Raw genomic sequence first — 24,409 nt, 5'->3', positions numbered from 1 at the left:
AGCTAGTCCCCATTGCCCTCCCTCCACCCCCTCCCCCAACAGCAGTCAGAATGAATATCTCTATTTTCTTTTTAAGCCCAGCTGTTTGGCAGCTTAGAAAACTTCCCCCACATCCTCAGAACCTCAGCCCACCCTGCCCAGGAAGAAAAGAGATTTAAAAGTCCTGACCCCACATTCTTTGATGCTGGGGCCTAGACATGGGCATGGAGGGACAGGGGAGAGTTTCTCTTGTCCCTGAAAAGGTGGAAGTGTGCCTGGCCAGCCTTTTACTCTGTTGCCAATAGCTAATGTAAAGAGCAACCTTCACAGCAAGAATTGTCCCCTCCCCTCACAGTTGGTCCCTTGCCTCTCCCAGAAAAGGGCACCCTCCCAGTGCTGCTGTTGCCACCAGAGAGAGCAAGGCCCAGGCCGGCACAGGGGGCCTGCTGTTGCCTGGCTCCTCACTGGAGGAGAGAAGAGTGGATAGAAGTGGCTAAAATGAACTGATCATACAAAAAATAGCAAATAAATAAATAAATATGATTATTAAATGATTGAATAAATAGGGAGGGAAGATAAAATTGTCACTTAAAGACTCAGTCACTTGACCTCCTCCCAGGGAACTGAGGCTGGCACGCTACACAAGGAGATGCCAACCTTCCTCTAGCTACCAGGGGGTCACCACTGGGGCACTTCAGGAAGGAGGTGGCCCCCAGTTTACAGAAAGATCCAGCGGTGATGGACAATAGGGGGCCTGGCAACATGTCCCCACCCCCAGGCTACAGGCAGGGTACACAACAGGGACCCCAGATGGAGAGACACAGGTGACTGGCAGTGCCTGGCTACCCTGGAGAAGGGAAGCTCCCAGACTGACCCAGAGGGTCATGGGCAAGAAAACACACACCTAGCTACTTGGCAGTGATGGTGGCAAGTACTTGTGCTTAGAACGGTAGGAGCCTGGGCCTGGGCCTGCAGGCCCATGGCAGCAGGGGTGGGGGAGGCCCCTTGCTGGGGGGGGGGGGCTTGAAATCACTTCTACTTGGCAGTGGGGACTTATAGTGCCTGGAACATGGGAAGCACTCGGGACGGTTGATGACTAGAATGGTTAGGAGGCTGTGAGGCAGGCTAAGGCCAGGGACCCCCTTTTTGGCAGTAAGGGGAGGTTTTCCCATAGGACAGTGTTGCAGGGTCCCCTGAGCCTCCCTCAAGAGGTGTTCGCCCTTGGATACACACTACTGCCCCCTAGAATCTACCCAGGGGATTCACATGTTGGCAGAGAGCTGGGGGCCCCGGGGGGTGGCTGGTTCTGGCACTGGTGGCCTAGGGGACAGGGCTGTCCCTGGCAGCTTGGCCAGGAGCCCTGAGGGGGGCAGGCGTTCACTGCCTGAGCTCTTGCGGCCTGGGGAGCCATCACCCGCTGCCCGCTGAGGCAGGGAGGGCTGGGAGGCTGAGAGGGGGCGGCCCCGAGGTCCCAGTCGCCTTGGACCTCCTCCAGGGGGTGGGCCCAATAGGGACACCTGGGAGCGCCCTGCCCGGGACAGGCTAGCATGTAGGGTTCGGACAGGGGGGGCAGGCAGGCGGGAGGTGGAGGCCCAGGGCCCCCGGGCCATCAGAGGGCCAGCTCGGACAGGCACCAGCGGGGAGGCAGGGGAGCCCGCTGAGCGCCGAGCAGAGCGAGCCAGGAGGGCGGCTGGAGAGTCGGGGGACAGGGGCAGGGAGCCCCGCTGGTGAGTCAGGGCAATGGCCACACTGGAGGTCACGGCAGCCGCCTGCAGGGGTGCATGCACCAGGGGCTCCCACAGCACGGGCTTCCCACTGAGCCGGGCACCTGTGCCTGGGGCCAGGCCTCGCACCCCTCTTGCCATGTCCCTGTCATGCTGCACCAGGTGCTGCTCCATGATGCCCCCGCTGCTGCCTGGACTGGGCTCCGAGCGCTTCCGCTGCAGCAGGGAATTTTTCTTGCCTGGGGAGCAGGAGAGAGAAGATCAGGATAGGGAGGAGTCAGGAGGGAGGCCAGATATCAGAGCTTGGGCTCACAAGATGGGGTGCAGGGAGCTGGGGAGACAGCATAGTGGTTCTGTAAAAATACTATCATGGGCAGGGGTAGATAGCATAATGGTTATGCAAAGAGACTCGTGCCTGAGGCTCTGAAGTCCCAGGTTCAATCCCCCCCGCACCACCAAAAATTCAGAGCTGATCAGTGCTCTGGTAAAAAAAAAAAAACAAAAAACTTTCATGCAGGAGGCTCCGAGGTCCCAGCTTCAACCATAAGCCAGAGCTGAGCAGTGCTCTGGTCTCTCTTTTTCTCTCTCTACCTTTCACTCTGCATCTCTCTCACTCTCTCATTAAGAAATAAAATAAATGAAATATATTTTAAACTAAATAAATAGGTAAGATGGGGTGGAGGAAACAGGAGACAGCATAATGGTTTTGTGAAAAAACTTTCATGCCTGAAGCTCTGAAGTCTGCTGTTCAATCCCCAGTACCGCCACGAGTCAGAACTGAGCAGTGATCTGATAAGTAAGTAGGTGGCGGGGAGGCAGTGAGGTGAAGGTCAAGGAGATGGAGATGAAGAGATGGCTTAGGGACAGGTTAGACCAGCGTTAAGTGGGGGAATCCACAGGGCTGACAGTGGGCTGGGGGATCCCAATGATTGCAGCCCCCAGGCCTCACCAATACGGCGCAGCCGGTCCATGGCCACAGTCTCAAAGGCACGACGCATCATGGGGAACTCCTCCAGCACAGCGTTGAAGTGGTCCACACTGAGCGAGTAGAGGCGGCAGTAGGTGTCAGCCCGCACACTGGCCGTACGCCGCCCACGAGTCAGTAGGCAGATCTCTGTGGGGTAGGAGTGGGGATGGCCTTCAGCACCACTGCACCTGGAGCTGAATCCTCAGGTCCAAAATGTGTTCTGAGCACAGTAATAGGGTGGTAACTCCCCAATGTATCTTTGCAGAGACATTGCCCCCAGACCAGTTTTTTTTTTTCACCTGGTTCCAGGGATCCAACCCAGGATGTTATATGCAAGGCTAGAGCTCCTGCCACCGAGCCACCTTCCCAGCAAGAGAGAGAGAGAGGGAGAGAGACCACAGCATAGCTCACCTTGTAAAGTGCCATTTGTCTGGTCTTTGCTGCTCTCTTGTGGTGCCAGGGATAGAACCTGCTACCTCACTGGCCTCCTAGTTCTTCTTACTCTTTATTATTATATCATTATCATTTTAGATAGAGGCAGGGAGACAGAGTAAAAGAGACCACAGCACCAAAGCTACCTTTAATATGGCAGCAGCTGGGCTCAAACCTGGGTTGTGCACATAGCAAAGCAGTGCACTATCCTAGTGAGTTATTTCATGCCCTCCCCCACATGTTCTTCACTTTAGTCCCCACCCCACCTTCATTACTTTATCCCCAGGGGGAGGCCCAGGACCTCTCCCTCTGTGTGCAGCTTCCTCACACCCTTTGAATCCCAACCAAGGACATTGCAGAAGAAAGGCAGTTCAATGGGGGAAGGGGGCAGAGGAAGTGCTGGAGGGTGGACTATAGGGTTGCCTGAGCTTCAGGTTGCTCTGGGTAGTTGGATGAACTGCCCCCACTGCACAGGCAGGGTCCCTGAGTTCTGCTGCCAGGGAACCTCAGAACACCTGCCCTGGGACAGCACTACACCTGTCCTATCTTCCCCTCCTCTCACAGGTCCTGGGATTTCACTGCCAAAGGTTCTTGAAGGCCCACTGGCCTAGTGCGAGATGTACATCAGAATCACTCAAGAACTTAAAACATAGAGCAGAGGCGCAGGAGGTGGCATAGTGGATAAAGCACTCTCTCTCTCTCTCTCTCTCTTAATAAGAAATTTAAGGTGGCCCGGGAGGCAGCGCAGTGGATAAAGTATTGGATTCTCAACCATGAGGTCCTGAGTTCGATCCCTGGCAGCACATGTTCCAGAGTGATGTCTGGTTCTTTCTCTCCTCCTGTCTTTCTCATGAGTAAATAAATAAATTCTTTAAAAAAAAAAAAAAGAAATTTAAGAAATACAGTGCTCCAGATCCAGAGAGTCTGACCCCGGGGGTTTGAGAGAACTGAGAGCTGGAACACAGACAGGAGGGGGCACCCACTATCCTTTGCTACTCATCCCCCTTCTCCATGCATGCAGACCTCCAAAGTATGAGCCATCGGTGAGGCGGGTGTCCCGGGCGCCCCGCGCCAGCACGCTGAGCAGGCCGTGCTGGATGAAGTACATCTTCCTGCCGACCGAGCCCTCACGCACCACCAGGTCGCCTGGCTGGAAGACCTCAAAGCGCAGCTTGGTGAGCACAGCCGTGACAAAGCTCGGGTCGGCATGTGCGAACAACGGCATGTGGGCCACCAGTCCCCGGCAGGTGAAGTTGATGATCTCCTAGGTGTGTGTGCGGGGGTGCCTTCAGGCTATGTCTCCCCCCCATCCAGCTCACCCATTTCTAGAAGCCCCAGCCCAGGGCTAACCTCTCCTGTAGCTCTCATAGGACCCCCCACATAGATCCCCCCAGCCACTTCCCCAAGACCTTCCAGAAGTACCCCACCCTGGAAAGTCCTCCCTCTGCAAGTTCCACTCCCCACTGGAGGACCTGCTGACCAGCAGCCCCTCTCTGGATGGCACCCCAGAAGCCCAGGGCCTTGGGTGGCCCCTGAAGACCCAGAAGCCAGGCCCACCTCCCGCAGTGGCTCGCTGAGCTCGCCTAGGATGCTGTCCTCATCGAACATCTTGCCCTGGTAGCGGTGCTCATAGTACTCATGGATGCGCTGCCTTGTGTCAGCTGGTAGCTTGTGGAAGGACATGTACTGCTCCACTTGCTTGTACTGGAAGGCAGAGACAGGGGTAGGTCAGTACCGGGAGCCTCACCCCCCAAGCTTATGGGAGGGCATGCACTGCTTCCTGCTTGTACTGCAGTTGATGGCCCGAAGGCTAGAGCAGGACACACGAGTCACTTACAGCAGGTGGGGTCTCTGTGTGTGTGTAAATCACAGAAATAGGCCAGACCAAGAGGTGGAGAAACATGAAACAGATGGAGACAGAGAACCACAGAGGAACATACAAATGATGATGGGCACAAGGTACAGACAGGAAACCCCAGATTTGAGGAGAAGGGGGTGGCAAGCAATGGGAATGTTGGTATAAATGAGGGAAATGGGGCTGGGGAGATAAACAGTGGTTATGAACACAGACTTTTATGACTGAGGCTCTAAGGCCCCAGGTTCAATCCCCAGTACCACCATAAACCAGAGTTGAGCAGTGCTTTGGTAAGCAAACAAACAAACAGAGGCACAGGACATGAAAGGACACAGACCCAACAAAAATATACATCAGAATGGGCATCAAGGTGAACACTCACCCAGGGCCCTCTCATCTTCCTGCTCACACTGACCTTCTCCTGGTACTGACGCCTGGAAGAGTCCAGTGACTGGATGAGGGCAGTGGCATGGCCAATGAACATGGCATAGCACGTTGCACCCACAATCATGCTGAGCATGGTGAGCCAGACATCAGGCATGCCCACGGGTGCCTGCTGTCCATAGCCAATGCACAGCATGTGGCTCATGGCTTTGAACAGGGCATGGGAGTACTGGCGTCCCCATGAGTGGTTCTGCAGGAGCAGAGAGCAACATGGAGGTTAGTGGAGGTACCAGGAGCCACTTTCTGCCCCTGCCTCCTTTCTTCTGTCTTCCAGGTTTTCTGCCTTTCTTTCTTTCCTTTTTTCTTTCTTCTGTATTTTAAAAAGATTTTCATTATTATAATTTATTAGATATAGACAGAACTTAAGAGGGAAGTGGGGGAAGAGAGAGAGAGAGAGAGAGAGAGAGGGAGAGACACCTGCAGCACTGCTTCACTGCTTCTGAAGCTTCCCTCCTGCAGGTGATGATTGAGGGCTTGAACCTGGCTGCTTGAGCATTGTAACATGTATGCTCAACTGGGTGCACCCACGCCAGGCCTCTTTTCCTTCTTTCTTTTTTGATAGAGACAGAAACACAGAAGGAAAGAGAGACATTTGCAATATTGCTTCAATGCTCATGAAGCTTCACCTACCTTGAATTAGGGTTTTCCCATATGGCAATGTGTGCCACATTTCCCCTTCAGATCTGCCTACCAGAAGACATAAATTTGGTTCTAGGCTCCCCAGAGCCTCCTTTTCAGTTTGTTTTTTTTTTCCTTGGGGGGTGGGGGGGTCTCAGTTTTTGCCTCTGTTTTCTCACTGTCTGCTCCTGCCAGCAAATTCTTCAGTCTCTCCCACATCTCTTCTCCCCTCTCCAGCTCTTCACTCTTGTCTGCTCTCTTGAATGCTTCTCCATCCTCTCCCACCTCCTGTCCCCTGGGTTCCTCTCTGCCACTCTTGGAGAAGTATGGGACATCCAGCTTGGCTGAGCTGGGGGAATTCTCACCACCATGTGGTTGATGGAGACCCAGCAGTCGGCAGGGAAGTCCTGCAGCATGGGGACCAGGAACTGCAGGCAGCCATCCCAGTGACACAGTAGTAGCATCATGCCGATGAGGTTGACGATGCGGACCACTGCGCTGGCGAGATCATAGGTCATGTGGAAGATCTGAGAGGAGTCCAAGGGGGTATTGCTGTGGATGGGAAGTCCTCCCTACTGGTCTTCTTCCACTCCCAGCCTTGAAGACTCTTTTGATGTCTGTCTGGCCCCAGCTCCCCAAAGTTAAAAGCACCCAGAATGGGTAGAATACCATCATGGGTAGAATATTGGACTCTCAAGCATGAGGTCCTGCATTTGTTCCCCAGCATCACATGTGCAAGAGTGATGCTCTGGTTCTCTCTTTAATAAGGAAATAAATCTATATTTTAATATCAAGTCATCTACCAAGAACTTACTATGTATCAGGGTCTTTTCTTAGTGTTTTATAGGTATCAATTCCACCTTGATTTTTATTAATTCATCTTACTTTTTTTTCTTTCAGAGTACTGCTCAGCTTTAGCTGATGGTAGTGCTGGGAATTGAATTTGGGAACTCACATCCTCAGGCATGAAAACTGTTTGCATAACAACTATGCTGTTTCCCAAGTCCTTTTTACTTTTTCTTTGTAAAAAAAAAAAGAAAAAAGTCCAGGCTGACTATTTCATATAGGAAGACAGAGAAAGAGAGAAAGACACCACAGTACCATTTTTTTTTTTTTTTTTGCCTCCAGGACTATTGTTGCTGGATAGGACAGAGAGAAATCAAGAGAGGAGGGAAAATACATAGAGGGAGAGAAAAATACAGACACCTGCAGACCTGATCCACTGCTTGTGAAGTGACCCCCCTACAGGTGGGGAGGCAGGGGCCCAAACCAGGATGCTTGTGTTTTGTACTATGTGTGCTTAACCTGGTGCACCACTGCCCAGCCCCCAGTACCAAAGTTTTCTTCAGTATGGTGGGAGCTGGGCTTGAACCTGGGTAGTGCCCATGACAAAGCAAGCATGTTATTCACATGAATAATTATATATGTGGCCTTCCACCTTATCTTAGTATATATGGCTCTCTCTCTCTCTCTCTCTCTCTCTTTTTTTTTTCTGACACTCTATCAGAGAGCAAAACAAAACCAAATCCCACAGAGTAAACCAGTAAAAACTGTGACCTTGGGCTGGAAAAACAGCATAGTGGTTGTGCAAAGGACTTTAAGCCAGAAGTTCTGAGGTCTCAGGTTCAGTCCCCAGCACCACCATCACTCAGAGTTAGGTGAGCAGTGCTCAGATGAAAAACAAAACAAACAAACAAAAAACCTGAGTCTTTGGTGGTGGCTATAATACAAACAGCTTCCTTACAATCCTATAACCTACTAGTAGCCACAAAGAATGAGAAAAAAAAAAATTGGGTCCTGACCACAGGCAATGAGAAAGCCAGATCCAGCAGGGAAGTGGCACAGTAGATCTCAAGCATGAGGACCCAGGTTAGTTCCTGGCATTGCATCACATGTGCCCAAGTGATTCTCTAGTCCTCTTACCCCATTAATAATGATGATGATAATGATGATAATAAATATTAATGAGAGAGAGAATATGCTGGGTCCCCATTCAGAGTTCTACTTCTGGGGAAGCTGAACCCCAGCCTCTGCAGCACCCCCTTCCTCCCTCAAGCCACCCCTTTCCCCACCTTGCTGCCAGGGTTTGAAGCACCCCGACCTCCTGCTCCACCACCCACATTCTGGGTCCCCGGCCCTAAACCTGGTGCTGGTCTTTCTTCTCTCCCAGCCTCCCACTATATGAGTCACCTAGAGCCCTCAGGGCGCCCCCACCTCCCCAGTCCGAGCCCCCCTGCCCACCTCCCCGCCCCACCTCCTCCCACTGGTGGATGTAACGGATGAGGCGGGAGAGGCGGAGCAGCCGCAGCAGGCTGAGGATCTTGGTGAATCGCACGATGCGCAGGGCCCGCGCGGTTTTGTAGACCTCTGCGTCCAGCCGGGGCTCCAGCTCCACCACCAGGAAGATGTAGTCCACCGGGATGGAGGAGATGAGGTCCACCAGGAACCAGGTGCGCAAGTAGCGCGTGCGGATGGCGCGCGGGGCCAGCAGAATCTCGGCGCCCTCCTCCACCACGATGCCCGTCCGGAAGTTGAGCACCAGGTCCAGCAGGAAGAAGGTATCGGAGAGGACGTTGAAGACGATCCAGGGTGGCGAGTTCTCCTCCTTGAAGAAGGTGATGCCCACTGGCAGCACGATCAGGTTCCCCACCATCAGCAGGAGCATGATCAGGTCCCAGTAGAACCTGTGGTTGTGAAGAGTAGTGAGGGAGGGAGGCCTGAGCTTCCCAAGCCACGATGCCCCCATTGAATTGGCTTCAAGACCACCAGCGCTGGGATGCAGAAGAAAGAGTGAGGCTGGAGAGACAGAATAGTAGCTATGTGAAAAGACTTTCATGCCTGATGCACTAAAGGTGCCAGGTTCAATCCCAAGCACCACCATAAGCCAGAGCTGAGCAGTGATGTGGAAAGAAAAAGGAAAAAAAAAATTTTTTTTGTTTGTTTTAAGTGAGTTAGTAGCGGCACAGGAGATAAAGCACTGGAGTCTCAAGCATGAAGTCCTGAGTTACCCCCCACCCCCATTGAATATGTCAGAACGATGCTCTGATTCTCTCTTCTTTCTCCTTCTCACATAAATTTATTCATAAACATGACAGTGAGAGAAACAGCGCATCACTCAGGCACATACATTATGGGAGAGAGAACTCAGGATCTCATGCTTTTCTTTAAAAGATTTTATGTATTAATGGAGAGACAGGGGAATAGCAATAAAAAGAGAACTCAGATGTCACTCTGGCATCAGAATGATACCAGGGATCAAATTCAGGACCTCATTTTTGAGAGTCCAACAACTTAACCACTGTGCCACCTCCTAGGCCACCGGATCTCATACTTTTAGGTCCATAATTCTAGCCACTGCAATGCTTCCTGGGCTACAATAAAATAAATATTAAAAAATAATGACAGTGGTCTGAGTCTGAGAGGTGGCGCAGAGCTCGGACGCGCAAGCATGAGGTTCTCAGTTCCATCTCAACAATGTATGTACTAGAGTGAAGTTCTGGTTCTCTTTCCTCTCTCCTCTCTCTCCGACTAATAAATAAATTTAAATGTTTTAAATATATAATAGGGAGCCAGGTGGTGGCATACCCAGTTAAACTCACAGGTTACCATGTGCAAGGACCCATGTTTGAGCACCTGCTCTGTATCTTCAGGGAGCACGCTTCCCAAGTGGTGAAGCAGGTCTATGGGTATCTACCTATTTCTCTCCTTCTCTCCCTCCCCCACCCCTCGCAATTTTTCTCTGTCCTATCAAATAAAGTAGTAAAGAGAAATATATTTTGTGTATATTATTATATAAACATATACAATAAGAATAAATGAGTTAGATCTTTTCATTCCCAGCAACCCCATCCCTAGGTATATACCCATTCTAGGAAACAGCGACGGGAATAGGAACCTTCAGTCTAGAGACAAGCCCAAATGTCCACCAGGAGGAGATGCAGATAACTAAGCTAAATATAGCAGTTAGATACACTGTAATGTATTCATGCCCTAGAATATTACGCCTGTGAAGTCCCCCAACTGCAAGCAGGTTCTGGCAGTCTAGCAAATTCCTATGAATTTCTGTGTTGGGCAAAAGAAATAAAAGAATACACACTGAATGGCTTCACTTGTACCAAGTTCAGGAGCAGGTCAAGTTAGGGACTCACAGGAAAGTGACAAGACTATGAAAGACAAGTAAGGAAATGAGAACCAGAAGCCCATGGAAGGTAGAATAGCAAATTTGAGGAACTAATGTGAGAGCAGTGGGGGGGGGGAGCTCTGCGCTAAAAGCTATGCTCTCTCACTTGACCTAGAGAGTTGTTACATGGGTTATTTATTTATTTAATAGAGTAGAGAGCAAGGGGAAGAGGCCACAGCACTAAAGCTTCCTTGGATGTGGCAGGCTTGAACCTAGGTTGTGAACACTGCAAAGCAGCACACTATCCAAGTGAGCTGTTTTACCATTTGCTTTGCTTTATAACATAAACATACATATATGTCAACACATATGTGTATGTATACATTTATATCCCTATATATCATTTTTTCTGCCAGTGTTTTTGCTGGGGCTTCATGTCTGCAAGATTTCACCACTCCTGGTGGATTCTTTTGTTTGTTTGGTTTTAGATACAGTATAAGAGACCAAGAGAGAGAAAGAGAAGGTGAGAAGAGGCTGGGTATTTGAGCACACATGTTATAATGTACAACAACCTGGGTTCAAGCCCCCAAACCACACCTGCAGGGGCAAAGCTTTCAAGCAGTGAAGCAGTGCTGCAGGTGTCTCTCAAGATCTCTCCTTTCTCTCTCTCTTATTATTGTTACTATTATTATTTTATCTCCAGGGTTATTGCTGGGGCTCAGTGCCTGCACTATGAATCCACTGCTCCTGGAGGCTATTTTTTTTCCTTTTGTTGCCATTATTGTTGTTATTACTGTCATTGTAGTTGGATAGGACAGAGAGAAATCGAGGGAGGAGGGGAAGACAGAGGGGGAGAGAAAGATAGACACTTGCAGACCTGCTTTACCGCTTGTGAAGTGACCACCCTGCAGGTGGGGAGCTGGGGGCTTGAACCAGGATCTTTACGCTGGTGCTTGCACTTGCACCACATGTGCTTAACCCACTGTGCAACCACCCAGCCTCTCTTTCTCTCTCTCTGTTTTTTTTTTTAATGTTATTTATTTATTTTCCCTTTTGTTGCCCTTGTTGTCTTTTTATTGTTGTTGTAGTTATTATTGTTGTTGTTATTGATGTCGTTGTTGTTAGGACAGAGAGAAATGGAGAGAGGGAGACAAAGACAGACACCTGCAGACCTATTTCACCGCCTGTGAAGTGACTCCTCTGCAGGTGGGGAACCGGGGGCTTGAACCGGGATCCTTATGCTGGTCCTTGAGCTTTGCGCTACATGCGCTTAACCCGCTGTGCTACCGCCCGACTCCCTCGTTCTCTCTTTTAAAAAATGTTTGTTTATTTATTATTGGCTAGAGACAGAGAGAAATGGGGAGGAGAATGGAGGGGAGGGGGAGATAAAGAGGGAGAGAGACAGAGAGACACCTGCAGCTCTGCTTCACCACTCGTGAAGCTTTCCCCTTGCAGGTGTGGACGAGGGGCTTCGACCCAGGTCCTTGCTCACTGAGTCTGAGTACTTAACCAGGTGCACCACTGGGATGCATTGAATTGACCTTCTTGTGGTGCATCCCGTGAGTACCCATTTATTGGGGAAACTGACGATCCTTCCTAGCCGACTGAATCCACATGGATCCCAGTCACTTTCAAAGCCAGCAACAAGCAGCTCCTGACAGCTTTCAACCTGACCTGTTGACTGGCTACGGAAGAAGGGCAAACGCTAGAAGAAGAATCACAGTCAACGGCCAAGCCTTTCCCGCTACGAGACAAGTTCTCAAGGACTTCCCGCACAGTCATCACCGCCCAGCTATCATCCACAATGGTCTCCAGCTCCCACTGATTTTGTGCTCGGAGAAACTAAGATGGAACTTTCGGAAAGCAAACTGGCGTCTGTTCAGTGATCTTACCAACAAATCTATTCCTGCAATTCCAATTAACTCTATCCCCTCTGAAGATTCCTACAGGCGCTTCCGCCAAGCCATCTTCAAAGCAGCTTCCCAAGCTATTCCTCACGGGAGACGTGCTAACTATACGCCTTGTCTGAATGCAAGCAACTACTAAAGCAGTATGATGAGTCAGGCGACCCAGATGTGGCCGGCCATCTCATTGCCTTCCTGGATGCAGCACGCCAAGCCCGCTGGCAACAACTCACGGAAAGTCTGAACTTCACCCACTCAAGTAGGAAGGCCTGGAAGCTTCTTCATAGTCTGGGTGCCGGTAGCCAACCCTCTCCCGTCTCCCATCCTCCCGTATCTCCAAACTCAGTGGCCAGTCACCTAACTCAAGTTGGACGTGCTAAGATCGACCCAGTTTGGAAAAGAGAAATTTCCCATGAGGGGTCATCCCACTTCCGGTTATCTTGTCCATCTCCAAAACTCTCTCCCTTTACACTGTCTGAACTGGAAGACGCTTTGAAGAGGGTTAAACCGGGAACGGCTGCTGGCTATGTTAACATCACCCTAGAACTCATTCTTAACTTGGGCCCCGCGGCAAAGAAGTGGCTCACTACATTCCCGTCCCATATCTTGGAATCCGAATCTATGCCCAAAATTTGGCATCGTGCGAAGATAACAGCAGTTTTGAAACCAAAGAAAGACCCAACACTGGCCGCCAGCTATAGACCAATTTCTCTCCTCTCCGTGTGTTACAAACTCCTTGAGAGGCTGCTTCTGTCACAAATTTCTCCTCTTACAGAGAAATTCCTATCACCCGCCCAAGCTGGTTTCCGCCCAGGAAGATCTACCTGCGAACAAGTCCTGGCCCTCTCAACTTACATTGAAAATGGATTCCAGAATAATTTAAAGACAGGTGCTGTCTTTGTTGATCTCACAGCAGCCTATGACACGGTCTGGCATTGTGGTCTCCTAGTCAAGATCTCAAGATGCCTGCCTCCATGGGTGGCCAACACTATATCGTTTCTTCTCCAAAACAGAAGATTCCGGGTGCATCTGGGTGACAAGTCTAGCAGATGGAGACTTGTCTCAAGTGGCCTCCCCCAGGGCTCTGTTCTAGCTCCTACGCTATTTAATATTTACATCAATGACCTTCCAGAAACTTCTTCAAGGAAGTTCATCTATGCCGATGACATCTGCTGTGCAACTCAGGCATCCAAGTTCGACATCCTCGAGGAAACATTCACGAAAGACATGTCTCTGATATCTGATTACTGTAAAAAATGGCGACTAATCCCTAGCACTGCAAAAACGGTATCATCTGTTTTCCATCTACACCATGCCTCAGCCTCGCGTGAGCTTAATGTGCAACTTGACGATACGAGAATCCGGCATGAAGCCCAGCCAGTCTATTTTGGCGTTACTCTCGATCGCACTCTGTCATTTCACGAACATCTCATAAAAACAGCAAAGGTGGGTGCGAGGAATAACATCATTGCAAGACTGGCCAGTTCCTCATGGGGCGCGAGCACTTCCACACTACGATCATCATCTCTGGCATTATGCTATTCCACTGCAGAATACTGTGCCCCAGTATGGTTCCGTAGCTCCCATGTCCACTTGTTCAATTCCAAATTATATTCCTCCATGAGGATAATTTCTGGAACCATCCGTTCCACCCCGGCTCCATGGCTGCCAGTTCTTAGCAACATCGCCCCGCCAGATATTCGTCAGGATGCGGCATCACCTAAGTTCATTTCCCACGTCTATGCTCGACCGGACCTGCTAATATACGCGGATATCTTCGCCCACCCTGTCCAACGCTTGACGTCTCGTCATCCAATCTGGTCTCCTACGCCTACACTGAACTTCTCTGTTCCAGACTCTTGGAAACAGAGTTGGCAGTCAGCTGAGGTAAAGAACAAACACCTCGTCACAGACCCCTGCAAGCGTCAACCCGGCTTTGACCTAGCATGTTATGATTGGGCCCTCCTCAATTGCTATTGAACAGGCCATGGCCGGTGCGCCGCTATGTCCCATCGCTGGGGAGCCAGAGACGACCCGAACTGCCCCTGCAGCTACAGACAGACTATGACCCACATAGTCAATGACTGCCACCTCTCCAGATTCAAAGGAGGTCTCGAAACTTTACATCAGGCTCAACCTGACGCTGTTGACTGGCTACGGAAGAAGGACAAACGCTAGAAGAAGAACCACTGTCTGGTCCCTAGATCTCATCTATATATATATATATATATATGTATGTATTCCCTTTTGTTGCCCTTGTTGTTTAACATTGTTGTGGTTGTTGTTGTTGTTGGATAGGACAGAGAGAAATGGAGGAGGGGAAGACAGAGAGGGGGAGAGAAAGACAGACACCTGCAGACCTGCTTCACCACCTGTAAAGTGACTCCTCTGCAGGTGGATAGCCGGGGCTCGAACTGGGATCCTTACACCGGTCCTTGTGCTTTGTGCCATGTGCACTTAACCCGCTGCTCCACCATCTGACTCCCAGATCTCTCCTTGTTTATCTTTCCCTTCCCTCTTGATTTCTCTGTCTCTATCAAATAAGTAAATAAATAAATTATTGAGAGAGAGAGAGAGGTGAGACACTTCAGCATTGCTCTATCACTAGTGAAGTTTCCCCTTTGTATGCTGCTCCCAGGTGGTGGTGATAGGCTTGAAATTTTCCTACATAGTAAAGTGTGTGCTCTACCAGATGAGCTATCTCCTGACCTCCTATATATTCTTAATTTATATAATAATATGGTAGTTTTACTATATATATATATATATGTGTGTGTGTATATTATCTATGTCAGCACTATTAAATATTTAAAAAGAAAGAAAAGGAACCAAACAATTACCCTGTGCTAATCTCATAGGGTTGTTGAGAAAAATACACCCTGAGACAATGGATGTGACAGTGCTGGAAGGCGCTGGCTGGCACAGTGACTCACCCGCCCTTTATGCCCAGCACACTCCCATCTCCAGCTTTTTGCCCATTCCTAGTCTGGGACTTGGCACCCTCCCCCAGCCTACCACCCCAACCCTTCTCCCTAGCACAGCTTGACCTGTGTTTCCTGCTGAGAGCTGCTTCTCTGTGTCCCACACTGGTGGTGGCCCACTCTGGCTCCCACCTAGCTAAGTTTATCTGTCCCCTCAGACAGCAGTGCACACACAGACATGACCCATGGGCGTCCAAAGCAGCAAGACTTAAGGCGCTATACTCCTTTCCCTGCCTCCACTCCCACACTGACTCAAGCTGAGCCCAAGCAGGGAAGAATCACACCACTGTAAAAGAAGCTATGCAAAGAGAGAGGGGGAGCTAGGATTGGGGTGACAGCTTAAAGGTGACAGAAACAAAGAAGCAAACACCAAAAAAACTTTCATGCCTGGAGCTCTAAAGTTCTAAATTCAATCCCAGGCACCATCAGAAGCCAGAGCTGAGCAGTGTCCTTGCACCACCCCCCCCCTCTCTCTCTCTGTGTGTATCTTTCCCTCTGTATATCTTTCATTAAAATAAACAAGATAACAAAGGGGAAGGGCAGGGTAAAATCAAGAGAGAAATCAGGGTACCATCTGAGAGGCCCAGCCACCCATAGGACTTTTAATTCCAGGACATATCTAAAATTGTACACCCACCCAGCCTCTTCCAACCCCAGAACATCAAGCCTTGCAGTATCTGGAAGAAGCCTGGTTATCCTCCCTCAGTCCAGGCCACTGTGGAGCCCCCTCAGACTGTGTCACATCAGATCCTAGTGCCGCCTTTTTCTTCTCCCTCCTGGGCTACCGCTGGAGCATGGTGGCACTGTAAGCAAGCAGGAGAGCAGTTGGGGAAGCAGGCTTGCCTAGAGGAGTCAGAGAGCATCTTCACAGCCTGACTCGCAGGCAGTCACAAGCCCAGCAGGTGATGCACACTGGAGACACAGGTCTTGCAAGGGGGCTCCATCTGGGGGTTGTGGGTTGGGGAGGGTAGAGAAGGGGCTGTGCAGAAGACCACACAAGGCGCATGCATGGTGGACAGGGAAGGAGCCAGCAAAGAAGGGGCAGTGGAAGGGCCAGTGCAAGAAAGAGGGACAGTCAGGGAGTTTTTCTGCCGGTGGATTTCAGATAATGGCTAGGTCTCCAGCTGGGGCTCACTTTCCCTCTCTGCTCATTTTGCTCCCCAGGTGAGCTGCTCTGCACACACACCCTGTCCTCCTCCCAAAGCCGTCCTTCATCTCCCCAAGGACAGCCAGCTCACCTCCCCTAGCGACCTTGATGTAGAGGCACAGTCTGGCAGGGACTGTGACATGGCCCCACCCCCACCTTCTGTCCCTTCCTCTCCGGCAGTCACCTGGGCGGTGGCCGCGCCCCTGCAGCGCAGCCTCACGGGCTCAGCCCTTGCCCAACCACGCCACGTCCTACCTTCAGCACCAGGGACAGGGACCAGCCTGCGGGCAGGACACCCGCCCCCGCGCCCCTATCTCCCCTGCAGCCAGCCCAGTAGAACTAAGCAGGTGCAGGAGAGGGAAGGAGATGGGGTGGGGTGGGAGCTAGAGGGGCATGGCTACCCCCGCTGGTGACCCCGAGCCTAAATGTGGCGTGAGCTCCCAGTCCCCAGCGTGCAGGGCTGGAGGAGGCAGGGCTGCCCAACTCCAGGAGTCCCCGTGGTCCAGGTGGGGTGCCGGTCCTTGCCATGGGGACTGCAGGTGTCCAATGTGGGCCGGCCCTCCCGGGCCCCCAGCCTGAGAAGTCACCGAGGACCCCTGGCTGGGGGGAGGCTGGCCTCAGAATTCCCAGCCCAGGTTGGGGGCGGGACTCGCCCTGCCGGGGGCGCCCGGGTCCGGCGCTGAAGTGGCGGTGCAGGGTGGGGCGGGCCGCGGGGGTGGCCTTTGTGTCCCCGGCCCTCCCTGCGGGGCCCTCGGTACCGGAAGTCGCTGTAGGGGTGGATGATCCAGTTCCCCGCCGACTTGACCCTCTCCTGCTCGATCTCCACTGCCTTGTGGCTGCCAAACACACGCAGGGAGAACTTGTTGACCGTGGGCTGAAGCAGAGTCCCGAGCTGCCTCCTCTTGGGCTCGGGCCCGGGCGCGGGCCCGGGGGTCGGACCCGAGGCCGCGGGCGCCGGGCCAGCCGGGGGAGCCGCCTCCAGCCCGGGGGTCGCTCCGTCGCCGGCCCCCGCCGCTGGCCGCTGCTCCGCCTCCATGACGCCTGTCGGCTCACACGCTCGGCCTCTGAGGCCCCGCCGCAGCCATCGGGGACCCCCGGCCCCGCCCGGCGGGCTGGAGCAGAGGCGTAGCGGGCTGGGAACCGCGGGCGCGCGGGGCGGAGGGGGTGTGTGCGAAGGGCGCTGGACCCGCCGGCCGGAGGGCTGCGGGGCGCCCCCTGGCGAGTGCGGCGCGAAGGCTGAGCTGGGAGGGGCGGGGCGGGGCCAGTGCCGGGGGGACCTCGGGTGGGCGTGGTCTTAAGACGGGGCGGGGCCTGCATAAGGGGCGCGGCTTTTCGAGTCTAGGAGGGGAAGGGGGAGAGCCACAGTCCGCGCCCGGGAGAGGGCGGGGTCGGGTCGGATGGTGAGAGCCAGGGAGGTGGAGCCGCCGGCTAGTGGCGGGAAAATCGGAAGCAGGTAGTTGCTCTGGGGACTGGGAGGGAACCAGATTGAAAATTTAATTGAAGAGTCTTTCTCTCCACTCACTAAAGGACGTCCTGCTCCACACTTTCCAGCACTCTCCTTTCTTCTGATCTCATTCGTGGTTAGTTTTTGTTTTTCTTCTATTTCCAGAGCAGTGCTCAGTTCTCTTATGGTGGTGATCTTGAGTATTGAACCCTAACCTCTGAAGTCCTAAACCTCAGAGGCTCAAACATGAGATTCTTTCATAATCACTATGCTATTTCCCTGATGCAGTCAGGTTCTGTAATAAATTTGAACCTGGGTCCTTGTGCATGTTAACATGTGCACTCAGCCAGGTGCGCCACTGCCCGGCCCCCATAAGTAAAATTTTAAATTATAAAATAGGGAGTCGGGGGTAGCACAGCTGGTTAAGCGCACGTGGCGCATAGCGCAAGGACCGAAGGACTGGCATAAGGATCCTGGTTTGAGACCCCGGCTCCCCACCTGCAGGGGAGTCCCTTCACAAGCGGTGAAGCAGATCTGCAGGTGTCTTTCTCTCCCTTTCTCTGTCTTCCCCTCCTCTCTCCATTTCTCTCTGTCCTATCCAACAATAACAACAACAACTACAACAAGAAAACAACAAGGGCAACAAAAGGGAATAAATAAATATAAGAAATAAATAGAATAAATTAAAATTTTTACACTATCTTTTTACTTATAGTATAATAAAGTAATAAATGGGATCTGTAAAGTAGTTCACTTGGATTGTAGTCCATTGCACTCTTTTGTCATGTACATTACCCACTGAGTTCCTATGGTCTTTTTCAATCTCTTTCTCTGCCTTAAAAAAACAATATTTTAAAAATTTATTTTGGGTAAAGTCAGAGAGAAACTGAAAGGGAGGACAGAGATTGAGAGAGAGAGAGAGATACTTGCAGCACTGTTTCACTTATGAAGTTGCCCCGTGCAAGTAGGAACTGTGGCCTTGATCTGGTGTCCTTGTGCATTGTGTCAAGTACAATCTACCAGAGCAGCCACTGCCTGGCCTCTACAACAACAACAATTATTAATTAATATTATTTTACTAGATGACATCTAAGGACCTACAAAGTTTGGACATAATATCAACAAATCATTGTGTTCACAGTCTATCTCTGGAAAACCCATTAAATTTAATTAATTAATTTCTTTATTTTTGTCAGAGCACTGCTTAGTTCTGGCTTATGATGCTGCTCAAGATTGAACCTGGACCTCTGTGACTCAGGCATGAGACTCTTTTTGCATCATCTCCCCACCTCTCTCTAATACATTTTATAATTATTTTATTTATTTATTTATTTATTTATTGCCTCCAGGGTTATCGCTGGGGCTCAGTGCCTGCACTACGAATCCACTGCGCCTGGAGGCTATTCTTTTCCCTTTTGTTGCCCTCTTTGTTTATCATTGTTATTGCTGTCATTGTTGGATAGGACAGAGAGAAATCAAGAAAGGAGGGGAGTACAGAGAAGGAAGAGAAAGATAGACATCTGCAGACCAGCTTCACCGCTTGTGAAGCGACCCTCCTTCAGGTGGGGAGCTGGGGGCTTAACAGGGATCCTTACACCAGTCTTTGCATTTGGCGCCATGTGAGCTTAACCCGCTGCACTACCGCCCGGTGCCCAGTTATTTTATTTTTTTATTAATGAGAGAGGAGGAGAGAGTACCAGAGTATGACTCTGGCATATGCTGTGCTGAGGATCAAACTTGGGACATCATACTTGATAGTCCAGCTTTATCCACTGTACCACATCCTAGGCCACTAGAAATACATTTTTAAAATTATTTTATTTTATTTTTAAATTTTTATTTATAAAATAGAAACACTGAAAAAAACAGGGTAAGAAGGGTACAATTCTACACAATTCCCACCACCAGAACTCTATCCCCTCCCCTCCCGATAGCTCTCCTATTCTTTATCCCTCTGGGAGTATGGACCCAGGGTGATTATGGGGTGCAGAAGGTGGAAGGTCTGGTTTCTGTAATTGCTTCCCAGCTGAACATGGACATTGGCAGGTCCATCCATACTCCCCAGCCCTCTCTCTTCCCCTAGTGGGGCAGGGCTCTGGGGAAGTGGGGCTCCAGGACACATTGGTGGGGTCGGCTGTCCAGGGAGGTCCAGTTGGCATCATGGTAGCATCTGGAACCTGGTAGCTGAAAAAAGAATTAATATGGGAATCAGACGGTAATGCAGCGGGTTAAGCGCACGTGGCGCAAAGAGCAAGGTCTCATCCAACTCTGAGGTGCCCGCGTGAATAAAGATTTGTGTTTCCTCTCCACCCCGCTCCGCTCCGGATCTCCTCTCTCTCCTCCGCGTTGCAGCCAGACACTGAAGGATCCCCTAAGGATCCCAGTTTGAGCCCCAGGCACCCCACCTGCAGGGAAGTCTCTCTGCAAGCCGTGAAGCAGGTCTGCAGGTGTCTTTCTCTCCCTTCTCTGTCTTCCCCTACTCTCTCCATTTCTCTTTGTCCTATCCAACAACAATGACAACAATAATAACTGCAACAATAAAAGAAGGACAACAAAAGGGAATAAATAAATAAAAAGAATTAAAATATAAAGCCGAAAAAATTGTTGACTAATCATGAACCTAAAGGCTGGAATATTGCAAATGAAGATTTGGGGTCTCCGTTTCGGAGATAGCTAGTAGGCCTATTTTAGTTATATTCCAAAAGGCCCATGACTATACTAGTTTTTTCCTGAGCCTGATATCTGATGCAGGTGAACCCAAGTTATTATCTGGAGAAATGATGTCATGGCTGGATAAAGGGAGAAATATATTTTAAACCCTATTTTTCCTCCTTCTCCTTCTTAATGAATCAATTTTTTTATTTGCATGGCCAATAATCATTTGTACTTTTTGCAATTTTTGTTTAATATCCCTTTAATAGGCTCTAAGCTCCCCAACCACTGGAATAAAGGTTACAAAAGTGGAAACTGGGGGCTGGGTGGTGGCACACCTGGTTAAGCGCACATGTTACAGTACACAAGGACTTGAGTTCAAGCCCCCAGTCCCCACCTGCATGGGGAGAGCTTCACAAGTGGTAGGCACGTCTGCAGGTGTCTTTCTGTCTCTCTTCCTCTCTATCACTCTCTTCCCTATCAATTTCTGATTCTATCCAATAAATAAATAAATAAATAAAGACAATAAAAATATTAAAAAACTGAAAATTTTCACCAACAGCCATTTCTAGAAATAAAGTGTTCTTTAAAAAAAGAGAGCACATTTATTTGTATTTATTTGTTAATGAGAAAGACTGAAAGATTTGAGCATCAGTTTGGTATATATGCTACCTGGGATCAAACTTAGGACCTGGTGCCTATCAGTCCAAAGTTTTACCACTTCCCAAGTTGCTGGTCTAGAGCTTTCTTTCTTTCTTTTTTATATAAAAAATTAATAATTTTAAATTTTATTTATTTTCCCTTTTGTTGCCCTTGTTGTAGTTACTATTGTTGTTATTGATGTCGTTGTTAGATAGGACAGAAAGAAATGGAGAGGAGAGGGGCGGGGGAGATAGCATAATGGTTATGCGAACAGATTCTCATGCCTGAGGCTCCAAAGTCCCAGGTTCAGTCCCCCGCACCACCATAAGCTAGAGCTGAGCAGTGCTCTGGTGTTTCTCTCTCTCTCCCTCTGCATCTCTCTCAAAAATAAAATAAAATATTAAAAAAATAAAGAAATGGAGAGAGGAGGGGAAGAAATAGAGGGGGAGAGAAAGATAGACACCTGCAGACCTGCTTCACCGCTTATGAAAGGACTCCCCCTGTAGGTGGGTAGCCGGGGCTGGAACCGATATCCTTACGCCAATCCTTGCACTTTGCGCCACTTGCGCTTAACCTCCTGTGCTACTGCCCGACTCCGTTATTTTTTTATTTTATTTTATTTTATTTTATTTTATTTTATTTTATTTTATTTTATTTTATTTTATTTTATTTTATTTTATTTTGCCTCAGCGTTATTGCTGGGGCTTAGTGCTTGCGCCATGAATACACTGCTCCTAGAGGCCATTCCCCCCCCTTTTGTTGCCCTTGTTGTTGTAGCCTTATTGTGGTTATTATTGTTGTTGATGTTGTTCGTTGTTGGATAGGACAGAGAGAAATCGAGAGAGGAGGGGAAGACAGAGAGAGTGGGAGAGAAAAATAGACACCTACAGACCTGCTTCACTTCCTGTCAAGCAACTGCACGGCAAGTGGGGAGGGGAGTCCTTGCGCTTTGCGCCACGTGCGTTTAACCCGCTGCGCTACCGCCCTACCAACAATTTTTTTAAAAAATCTTTATTCATTCATTCTCTTTTGTTCCCCTTGTTGTTTATTGATGTAGTTATTATTAGTGTTGCTGCTGTTGATGTCATCGTTTGTTGGATAGGACAGAAACGGAGAGAGGAGGGGAAGACAGAGGGAGATAAAGATAGACACCTGCAGACCTGCTTCACCACCTTTGAAGCGACTACCCTGCAGGTGAGGAGCTGGGGGTTCGAACAGGGATCCTTTCTTGGTCCTTGCGTTTTGCGCCATGTGTGCTTAATCCGCTGTGCTACCGCCCAACTCCCTTAGCTTTTTTTTAAAAAAATATTTATTTTCCCTTTTGTTGCCCTTGTTTTTTTTATTGTTGTAGTTATTATTGTTGATGTTATTGATGTCGTTGTTAGGACAGAGAGAAATGGAGAGAAGAGGGGAAGACAAAGAGGAGGAGAGAACGATAAATACCTGCAGACCTGCTTCACCGCTTGTGAAGTGATCCCCATGCAGGTGGGAAGCTGTTTGTGTAAGGGAAAACTGCTTAATTGTAATGTAAAAGGCTTTCCTGTCCAAGGATCTTAAATCCGAAGTTCAATCATCCACATCACCATTAACCAGTATAGCTGAGCAGTGTTTTGGTTAAAAGACAAAAAACACTTATTTCCATGCATGAAATTCAGGTTTGATATGCCACATATGTTACAGGTATTGGTGCTCACGTCTGACTGTCTTGCACAAAAAATAAATATTAAAACTATTATCTTTTTAAAAAGTAGTTACAGGCTACGTTTGTTATGAGACCTCACCAGCAAGCCTGAAAAGGTCTGATGAGATAAGCTAATAAATGACAGCTTTATTATTTTTATTTATTTTTATGATTTTTTAAAGATCTTATTTATAACCTTATTTATTAATGAGAAAGATAGAAGAGAGCAAAAGAACCAGATATCACTCTGGTACATGTGCTGCCGGGAATTGAACTTCACACATCATGCTTGAGAGTCCAATGCTTTATCCACTGTGCCACCTCCCAGACCACATGAACTTTTAAATTTATTTTATTATTATTTTAAAATAATTTATTTTCCCTTTTGTTGCCCTTGTTGTTTTATTGTTGTAGTTATTGTTGTTATTTATGTCATCGTCGTTAGATAGGACAGAGAGAAATAGAGAGAGATGGGGAAGACAGAGTGGGGAGAGAAAGATAAAGACACCTGCAGATCTGCTTCACTACCTGTGAAGCGACTCCCCTGCAGGTGGGGAGCCGGTGGCTCCACCCGGGATCCTTCAGCTGGCCCTGCGCTTCTTGCCACGTGAGCTTAAGCTGCTGTGCTACCGCCCGACTCCCTATTATTATTTTTTAAAAGCAGTAGAATAGTTTAATTGAAGTCGGTTTTTTAAATTTACTTTTAAAGATTTCTATTTTAATTAATTAATTAATTAATTATTGCCTGCAGGGTTATTTGCTGGGGCTTGTCGCCTGCGCTACGAGTCTACTGCTCCTGGAGGCCATTTTTTCCCATTTTATTGCCCTGGTTGTTGTTGTTGTTATTGTTGCCATTGATGTTGTTGTTGCTTAGGACAGAGAGAAATGGACAGAGGAGGGAAGACAGAGACGGGGAGAGAAAGATAGACACCTGCAGACCTGCTTCACCGCTTGTGATGCGACTCCCCTGCAGGTGGGGAGCTGGGGGCTTGAACCGGGATCCTTAGGCTTTGCGCTTTGTGCCACTTAACACACTGAGCTACCACCCGATCCCTGAACTTTTTTTTTTGCCTCCAGTGTTATGGTGCCTGTTCCTGGAGGCCCTTTTTCCCATTTGTTGCCCTTGTTGTTTATCGTTGTTGTTGTTGTCGTTGTTGGATAGGACAGAGAGAAATCAAGAGGAGGGGAAGACAGGGGGCAGAGAAAGACATCTGCAGACCTGCTTCACCGCTTGTGGCGACCTCCCCCTGCAGGTGGGGAGCCAGAGGCTCCAACTGGTATTCTTACGCGGTCCTTGAGCTTTGCACCATGTGCACTTAACCCACTGCGCAACCGCCCCACCCCCGATAAATAAAATAAAAAACGATAGGTATTTATTTTAATACCTATCCAGGTTACTTATCTATTTATTATATATTGGATAGAGACAGCCAATCGAAAGGGAAATGGGGAGCTAGGGAAGGACAGACCCCTGCAGCACTGCTTCACTCGCAAAGCCTTCCCCTGCAAGGTGGGGATGAGGGGGCTCAACCCGGGTCCTTGAGCATTGTAACATGTGCGCTAAACCAGGTGCGCCACCACCCCGCCTCCCCCCTTTAAACATCGCACTTGACTACCTGTTAAGGGTAAGAGGAGGCATAAGGAGTACGGAAGGCTGAAGCGAAAGGACTAACCCCGCAGCCCCCAGAGACCTTGCGCCCCGGGGTTCTGCCAGCTCACTTGGTAAACCCCACGAGCTACGTGAGGACGCAGCAGCGTGCGCGGCCCTGGGGGTGGCGCCCAGGGGGAGCTGGGAAGTGACGCCGGACGTGCGTACGTG

At 49.6% G+C, this 24,409-nt stretch overlaps 1 protein-coding gene across 2 annotated transcripts; it reads right to left on the bottom strand.

The window, feature by feature from the left end:
- Positions 1 to 248: 248 nt before the first annotated feature.
- HCN3 (hyperpolarization activated cyclic nucleotide gated potassium channel 3) lies at positions 249 to 17,372 on the bottom strand. Of its 2 annotated transcripts, none has more exons than XM_007525319.3 (8): positions 16,930 to 17,372; positions 8,274 to 8,703; positions 6,385 to 6,546; positions 5,373 to 5,591; positions 4,660 to 4,806; positions 4,126 to 4,366; positions 2,653 to 2,817; positions 249 to 1,942 (listed from the first exon to the last, which is right to left on the bottom strand). In XM_007525319.3, exons 1-8 carry the CDS (start codon positions 17,205 to 17,207, stop codon positions 1,242 to 1,244), a joined length of 2,343 nt encoding a protein of 780 aa, XP_007525381.1. In that variant the 5' UTR covers positions 17,208 to 17,372; the 3' UTR covers positions 249 to 1,241. The 2 variants fall into 2 exon arrangements, with proteins under 2 accessions (XP_007525381.1, XP_060057583.1); XM_060201600.1 differs by lacking the exon at positions 16,930 to 17,372 and adding an exon at positions 16,427 to 16,745.
- Positions 17,373 to 24,409: the final 7,037 nt, after the last annotated feature.

This window comes from Erinaceus europaeus, chromosome 11 (assembly GCF_950295315.1).
Source record: "Erinaceus europaeus chromosome 11, mEriEur2.1, whole genome shotgun sequence".
In the NCBI taxonomy this organism is placed as follows: domain Eukaryota; kingdom Metazoa; phylum Chordata; class Mammalia; order Eulipotyphla; family Erinaceidae; genus Erinaceus; species Erinaceus europaeus.
The sequence above is the reverse complement of the archived record's forward strand: the minus strand, read 5'-3'. Positions and strand labels throughout refer to the sequence as shown.

Coding starts and splice junctions, on each gene's coding strand:
- HCN3 (XM_007525319.3), bottom strand. CDS start 17,207: ATGGAGGCGGAGCAGCGGCCAGCGGCGGGGGCCGGCGACGGAGCGACC. Junction 4,807..5,372: donor GGCGTCAGTACCAGGAGAAG/GTCAGTGTGAGC, acceptor TCTGCCTTCCAG/TACAAGCAAGTGGAGCAGTA. Junction 1,943..2,652: donor GGACCGGCTGCGCCGTATTG/GTGAGGCCTGGG, acceptor CCTGCTCCCCAG/GCAAGAAAAATTCCCTGCTG.